Below are 8,044 nucleotides of genomic sequence, written 5' to 3' on the forward strand. Positions count from 1 at the left end.
ATTTTGCATTGGTCAAGCCCCTGCTTGACGTCATCACTTCCTGTCCACGGAAACCAAAATTCTTTGAAGTGGTCCTGTTGTGACTTAGCTAGAAACTTGTGTCTGACGTCGTGAATGACGTCCACATACCAGATAGTATGAAGCATACTACCAGGGATACCCTTTCCTCGTATTTTGACGTCATGTAGGGTTTACTCATCCCAAAAACATTTAATTCCAAATCACTCTCTTTTACTTTGATTGTGCATCGCAACATCTCCTTATATGGTTATTTTGATGCAAGCTTTTGTCTTTAAAGCTGCACTTCTTTTGTAACCATTGCGATAACATCAATTTCTTACATGAGCTACCTAATAAACAGTACCATTGTAGTACAATGAGACAATTTATTACGTGACAAATACAAAATATGTCATATCCTGACACAACCCCCCATTTCAAGATAGTACTGCTATCTACAATAGTATTTTCACGTATGAAACTAATTTGTCCGTACATACACATGACAATATCAACATTTGATAATCCCCTTGCTATGGGTAAACATGCCCCTCTTAATCTGGACATCGGCTCAGGAAGTCTGCCCCAACGTTATCTGTTCCCTTGACAGCGGTCACGTGGTAGCGGTAGGATTGGAGGGCAAGTGCCCAGCGCAAGACTCGGTTGTTTTGCAACTTAGCCTTGGCAATGTACATGAGGGGACGATGATCCACCTCAAGTTCAAACTCTCTCCCATATAGGTAAACATCGAACTTTTTTACTGCCCATGCAATTGCGAGGCACTCTCGCTCTATGACGGCATACCGTCGCTCTGTGTCTGACAACTTCCGGCTGATGTATGCGATAGGGAACTTCTCTCCCTCTACGCGCTGCATCAGTACTGCGCCGATGCCTACGTCAGACGCGTCAGTCGCCAGTATGAACGGGGATTCATGGTCTGGAAGATGGAGTATGGGGGATGAAGTCAGTCGAGACTTCAGCGTGTTGAACGCCTGCTCTTCCAGGGGTCCCCAGTCTACGCGGTTGGCTCTGTCTTTCTTTGTTAAGTCCGACAGCGGTGCGGCGATAGCTGCGAAGTTGGGTATGAACTTGCGGTAATACCCAGCTAGCCCTAGAAACGCGCGTACCTCCCGCTTTGTTTGCGGCACCTCCGCCTGTAAGATCTGCTCCACTTTCTCAGGGTGAGGCTTCAGCGTGCCGCCACCTACGACGTGCCCTAGAAAGTCGAGAGTCTTGAAGCCCACATGACATTTACTTGGCTTCGCGGTCAACCCAGCATCTGCAAGCCTCGAGAGTACAGCTTGCAAGGAATCCAAGTGTTCTTCCCAGGTCTCGGAGAACACAAGGATATCGTCGATGTAGTTCACTACATTGTCGAGTCCAAACAGCACTTCTCGCATCAGCCGTGAGAAGGTAGCTGGTGCATTCACCATACCAAACGGCAGCACGGTGAAGTGAAACAGGCCTTCAGCGGTGACGAATGCTGTTTTCTCCTTATCAGACTCGGCCATGGGTATCTGCCAATACCCCTTGCTGAGGTCGAACTTCGAAAAGTATTTACCTCTTGACAGCTTCGCTAGAAGAGTGTCAGCAATCGGAATAGGTTCTGGATCGAACACAGTTATAGCATTCAATTTGCGGTAGTCGACGCAAAATCTGTTACTTCCGTCCTTCTTTTTCACTAGTACGATCGGTGACGCGTACTTGGATCGTGATTTCTCTATCACGCCCATCTTCAGCATTTCGCTCAATTCTGCTTTTACCGCAGCTTGCATAGATTGTGGTAGGGGATACGGCTTGCTTACCACGGGGTCAGCGGTAGTAAGTGTCACTGAGCATTCCATCGCGTTTGTTCGCCCTGGTACATCGGTTAATTGCGCATCAAACTGATTTAGCAGATCGGTTACCTGCGCTGCTTGTGACTCGGCCAGTTCCGCATCTATCATCACGTCAGCCACGCTCTCATTTTGCGATAAGGCGGGCAGTCCTATGCACGGTCGGTCGAGATCGGGTTCGACCTCCTCTTCGACTACGGAGATGGCATTCGCTTGGACTTCATTGTCCCTACTTCGCGCACGGTCAACATACTTCTTCAAGAGATTAACATGGTAGGTCTTGACCTTGCCATTGACCTCAACTCTCACATCACATCGCCCTAGTGTGCCTGTGACCGTATACGGTCCCTGCCATTGCATCAGGAGCTTGCTTGCGCTCGTTGGCCTCATAATGAGCACTTTGTCGCCAACCTCAAACTTTCTGTCACGTGCCTTTGCGTCATAGTACTTGGCATATCTTTTCGATGCGCGCTTGAGCTCCTCATGCGCCACTTTGCAAGTCTCCTCGAGTCTCGCTCGTAGGTCCACAACATACTCGTATGTTGTTTTGACCTCTTCGTCGACTGTTTCCGCTTCCCAGATTGTCTTAATCAGGGAGAGAGGTCCACGTACAGTCCTGCCATACAGCAGCTCAAACGGACTAAAGCTAAGGCTAGCTTGTGGTACCTCCCGATACGCGAACAACAATGCCGGTAAATAACGGTCCCAATCCTTGGGTCGCTCTGCACTCATTCGTCGCAGCATGGCTTTGAGAGTTCCGTTGAATCTCTCAACCAACCCATTGCACATGGGATGGTACGGAGTTGTGTGAAGCTGCTTTACGGACAGCAAACGCCCTAACTCCCTCATTAGCTCAGAAGTGAACTGTACCCCTCTATCAGAGAGAATCTCGTCTGGCAAACCTAAGCGGCTAAACATCTCGACAAGCGCCTCAGCCACTCGCTCGGTTTCAATGCTCGGTAATGCCATAGCTTCGGGATAGCGAGTTGCGTAATCGACCAGCGTCACAACATACCGATTCCCACGATCGGTCTTGGGGTCAAAAGGTCCTACGAGGTCAATCGCCACGCGCTTGAACGGAGTATCAATGAGCGGCATGCTCGCGAGCGGCACGCGACCCACGCTCCCCTTATTCACGGTGCGCTGACAGATATCACATGATATGTAATATCGCCGGACATCATCTCCCATACCTGGCCAATAGAAGCTTTGCTGTAATCGGTCGAGTGTTTTCTGTGTTTTTAGGTGCCCAGACATTATGCCATCATGGGCAAGCGCCATTAATCCATCACGGTATGCGCTCGGTACGGCCAATTGTCGAACTGGCTTGCCATATTCCAATTTTGTAGATTGGAATTCGCGATAGAGCAGGCCTCGATGCACGAGAAACTTGCTCTCATTTCCTTTGCTTGTGGTCGTTTTCTGACCACTCTCTGCTGCTCGCCAAGCCTTCGCAAGCGTCGGGTCAGCTTTTTGCGCTGCTTCATACTCACCTTTACTCGTCGCGAGTGAGAGTGCACTTGCTGTCGGCAGTGGTTTGAGGGGTTTCGCACTTTGCGCTTTCTGGCCACGTGTCTCTACCGCCCCTCCCTCGGATGATTCTACCATCTCTTCTTCATCTACCACTACCTCGTCACTATCGAGTGACCACTGTGGATCGGAATTATTTTGGTCCCTGACCCCGGGAATATTCCCCAAAATAAGCTCATACATTGGGTCTTCCATAACCAGAGCTTCCACTTCCCCAGTGTAGAAAGGCGTGTCTACCCATACCCTAGCAATGGGGAATTCTCTGACAGTCCCGTCTATCAAAACCACCCTCTTCTTCTGCCCTGCAACAATCTGAGGGGTTCTAACAAACACTGACTTTACCACGGCTGTACTACAGCCACTGTCCCTTAGAACGGACACTACATGCCCTCCTACTTTTCCCTGAAGAACAGGCAGGTTCACACCTGATGGTCTGACTCCCGAAGAGCATCCTGCCTCGAGAAGGGGTATTTCATCCCCCGAAGCTAGCTTCACATACGAGCCCGGCTGTCTTGCCGTTTCATATCTAACGGTGTTAGCCTCAATACAGGCAGCCCCCTTTCGGTCCTGACTAGTCTTCTCCTCAGACCCCTTTATTTCATCCAAAGCAGCAGCCCGGTTTGGTCTCGGACTATTCGTTTTGGCCTGGCAGTTTCGAGCCATATGACCTGCCTTCCCACAAACATAACAACCACTTGACCCCTTATTTCCTTGTGGGCCACTGAATTTGGAAGCCAAATGACCCTGACTTTGGCCCTTGTCAGGTCGCTTTTGGTCTTTGTAGGAGTGGTTCTTTTGTTCCTTATGGGGGTGGGCCTGACTGTATTGATCCGCTAGCTTCGTCATTTCATCTAAGTTTGCCGGATGTCTCTCGCGGACAAACTGCTTCAGCTCTTTCGAGCTCCTGGCATAAATTTGATCCATTATCATCAATTGAATTAAGTCATCAAACTCAGCCCTAAAACCAGCTAACTCTAACCAACGCAAGAGATAGCGCTTCAGCCTCTCGGGTAACTGACTGTGAGTCTCGCCAGGCTCTACCTGCGAGCTCCGGAATTTAGCTCTAAATCCTTCTTCGTTCAACTCATACCTTTGGAGTAAGGCGGCCTTTAATTCATCGTAATCATTTGCAAGTTCTGACGGCATTCGGGAATACACTTCCAGGCCTTTGCCCGTCAACAGTGTACTGAGGGGTAGGGCCCACTGAGTTCTGGCCCATCCCATACTCTCAGCGTATCTCTCAAATCTGCATAGATAGGAATCTAAGTCATCTGTTTTCTCATTGAAAAGAGGTAATTTCACCTTTTTCATGCTATTACTAGGAGAATCATTCCTAGGTCTGGCTGCTGCAATTTGCAGCTCCAGCTCTTTCATTTCTTTCAAATGTTCCCTTTCCTTTTGTCGTTCCTCTCTTTCCTTTTGTTGCTCCTCTCTGAGCTTTTCTTCCTTCAAGTCTAGTTTATCCTTTTCATCCCTAGCAAAATCGACCAATTCCTTGCCTGTCAGCCCTGCCTCCTTCCCCACTTTTATGAGTTGAGAATACACATCCATTGCTATGTACAGTCACGTTACTATAGCAACAATCACTTCAATGTAATCTGACCTTAAGACACTGGACCTTGAGCCTAACTCTCACTGGCCAGACAAGTGGCCACTGGCGGTCTAACCTTTGGCTTCTTGTTTCGAGTTGTCAGTTGCACATATTGAGTTGACTGGTCTAGTTTCTAACTTTTAACAATTGCTGCCCGGATTCTCCACCAATTCTTGTCACAGGGGACTTTCCTCTGAATGTGGGGAACGAAAGTCCTCCCTGCGACTGGGATCTTTTCTATAGTCAAAGGTTGACTTTCTGTAAATGCAGCAGATTGTTAGCAGACCATTCACTCAATCAACTCTTCCGACTTGTGCAACTACAGTGCCTCGAAAGAAGTAGCCAATCACACAGTGTTCTTACAATATAACAATCAGTAAGATTTATTATACTGGACTCCAATTGTCGTTTACAACAATAACATAGTACAAACTTGAATACAGATATCCAATTCCACTTGATCTTGAGCTTGGTTGCTCTGCCCGGTGGTTTATTCTAGAAGCTCCCGTGCTTGGTTGCTCTAGGTTGTCGACGATGCCCTGCCTGAAGTAGCGGGTCGTCTCCCCTTACTTCTGGTCCTCTCTGGAACCGCAAACTGTGGCTCTCTCTGCAGCCCTAAACTTGGTCCTCGCTGGAACCCTAAACGGTGGCTCTCTCCCTGGAACCCTAAACACCCTGTTAATTTAATAACATGATATCTCCCTTATAATTTGTGGTCTTTAGTTATTCCTGATTCTATTCATATAACTTCAACAAAACATATAATTATATATTCCATCATATTAACATTGACTAGCCACACATAATTTCCATAATAATGTTTCACCATGGATCATTATCTTTCATTGTTGAATAGGGGTGATTGATCAGCCCATTAAAATCTAAGCGTTGTTCTAATTCTCTATTTCTTTAACAATGCAATTAAAATTCGGTTTGACATACAAACATCACACATACAATGCAATATCGGGAATTACATAGGAACTTACATGGCATAAACAACTTCAATTAAATGATCGTGTACTTACAACAGTTGTTGGTGTTTACACTCGAATCCTCCTAGATTCTCTGCTGGACGGTCAGGCTGTCCAAGCCGAAATGCAACAATCCCTGAATCACACTGATTCCAAATAACACTCTGCTACTCTAACTTCGCAATCTCGAAGTACCGTAGCCTGGTCCTGAGTGTTCCGCAAATAATGTGGCATCTGAATTTTATGCCCAAACACTGCATATTTATACATTTGTTGGACCATAGGTCTCCATGTAAAATTAGTTAAATGAAGTCAAGTGACTTCCTAGAAAGTTTTCATAGAAGTCCTGCCCCCTTTTCTTATTGGTTGGCGTTTTCTGTCTGTCAAAACTTTCCTGAGCATCTCATTTTGCATTGGTCAAGCCCCTGCTTGACGTCATCACTTCCTGTCCACGGAAACCAAAATTCTTTGAAGTGGTCCTGTTGTGACTTAGCTAGAAACTTGTGTCTGACTTCGTGAATGACGTCCACATACCAGATAGTATGAGGCATACTACCAGGGATACCCTTTCCTCGTATTTTGACGTCATGTAGGGTTTACTCATCCCAAAAACATTTAATTCCAAATCACTCTCTTTTACTTTGATTGTGCATCGCAACATCTCCTTATATGGTTATTTTGATGCAAGCTTTTGTCTTTAAAGCTGCACTTCTTTTGTAACCATTGCGATAACATCAATTTCTTACATGAGCTACCTAATAAACAGTACCATTGTAGTACAATTGGACAATTTATTACGTGACAAATACAAAATATGTCATATCCTGACAACTACTCCTCTCTTCTTAAACTGATCAAATGCCCTAGACACTCTGGTAGTTGGTGATTAGTTTTCCCTACATTTTAACACGAAAACGTTGTCACAACTATCTTTCTTTCCTTTTTAAAAAGGAAATATGACATATCGCATGTGGGGATGCTAAACTTATGTTAATATTCTTTGGGCGTTTGTTTAACATTATAAATAAAAGTTAACTGTAAGGATCTGTTAGAACGTTCTTGATTAAATGCATTCAGCGTATAAAGGCAATGACTGTGTGTCCTGATTCAAGTTTCAACTTCAAGTTTGTGAAACATTCATTTTCCATCTATTTCATGTTAAACACATATAAGATTGTACACGGAAGGCAGAACCTCAAAAAAGCAAAGCTTGTGGTGAGCTGCCTAACAAAATACATTACATCACAAACACAAGAAACAACAAAAACATGAAAGTTCCCATGGCAATATTAAAATGAGATGTTCCTCAAAGAGAAGTATTGCAGTCTAACAGAGGGGCTTCAGTAAGTATGAAAATATGTGACGAGCTACAGCCTAGCAAAAATTGCATATATCAAAGTTAAACGTAACATATTTATAAGTGCTAGTAATCAGTAATGTGAAACCTCTTCACAGACGTAAACAAGACAATGAATGAAATGCACTGTTTCCAACTGGATCATGAATATACCCCCTTACCGATATATTCAAATTCTATGCATGTCATTTTAACAAAGGTTGTTCCTGAAAACCTGAAGGCTCGCACGAGGCCTGGCTGACACAGCAACAACTAGTGTATGCAAAGTGGATTCCAAGTATTGAAATGCCGTTATAATGTACAGGTTACTAAAATAACTCGTCACCAGGCCCAGAGAGAAGATACATCCACAAACTTGACTACATCAGTAAAAAGTTCTATTATTTCAAAAAGAAAGACGATTTATAATGGCTTTTAATTAGACTGAGAGAAGGTGCAGATTTTAAATGGGCTGGGAGATTATTCCAGACCTTGGGACCAGAAAAGCGCACTGTGTGTAGGAATGAGACTTTTTTATGTTTTGGAATTTGAAGTAGTGAAGATGATCTAGTTTCATACTTATGGTATTCTGATTGTTGCCCAAAATTCAAGGCGTTCACGAAGTAAGTAGACACGTATTAACTAACCCTGTAATTTTATTGAAATTCAGGAGGAAAACATTGATGAATCTGTTTTAATACAAGATTAATCCAGCAGCCATCTGATCCGAAGCTTTTTTAATATTTCTTTCAAGGTACACCGAGTAAGGCCTTCCAAA

At 44.8% G+C, this 8,044-nt stretch overlaps 1 protein-coding gene across 1 annotated transcript; it reads right to left on the reverse strand.

Moving 5' to 3' along the window:
• Positions 1 to 554: 554 nt before the first annotated feature.
• Positions 555 to 4,739, reverse strand: LOC139723442 (uncharacterized). The gene has a single exon (XM_071634686.1). It carries the CDS (start codon positions 4,737 to 4,739, stop codon positions 555 to 557), a length of 4,185 nt encoding a protein of 1,394 aa, XP_071490787.1.
• Between the last annotated feature and the right edge of the window lie 3,305 nt (positions 4,740 to 8,044).

Source organism: Diadema antillarum, unplaced genomic scaffold, assembly GCF_040938485.1.
Source record: "Diadema antillarum isolate AM-2024a unplaced genomic scaffold, OU_Dant_1.0 scf00000191, whole genome shotgun sequence".
Classification (NCBI taxonomy): domain Eukaryota; kingdom Metazoa; phylum Echinodermata; class Echinoidea; order Diadematoida; family Diadematidae; genus Diadema; species Diadema antillarum.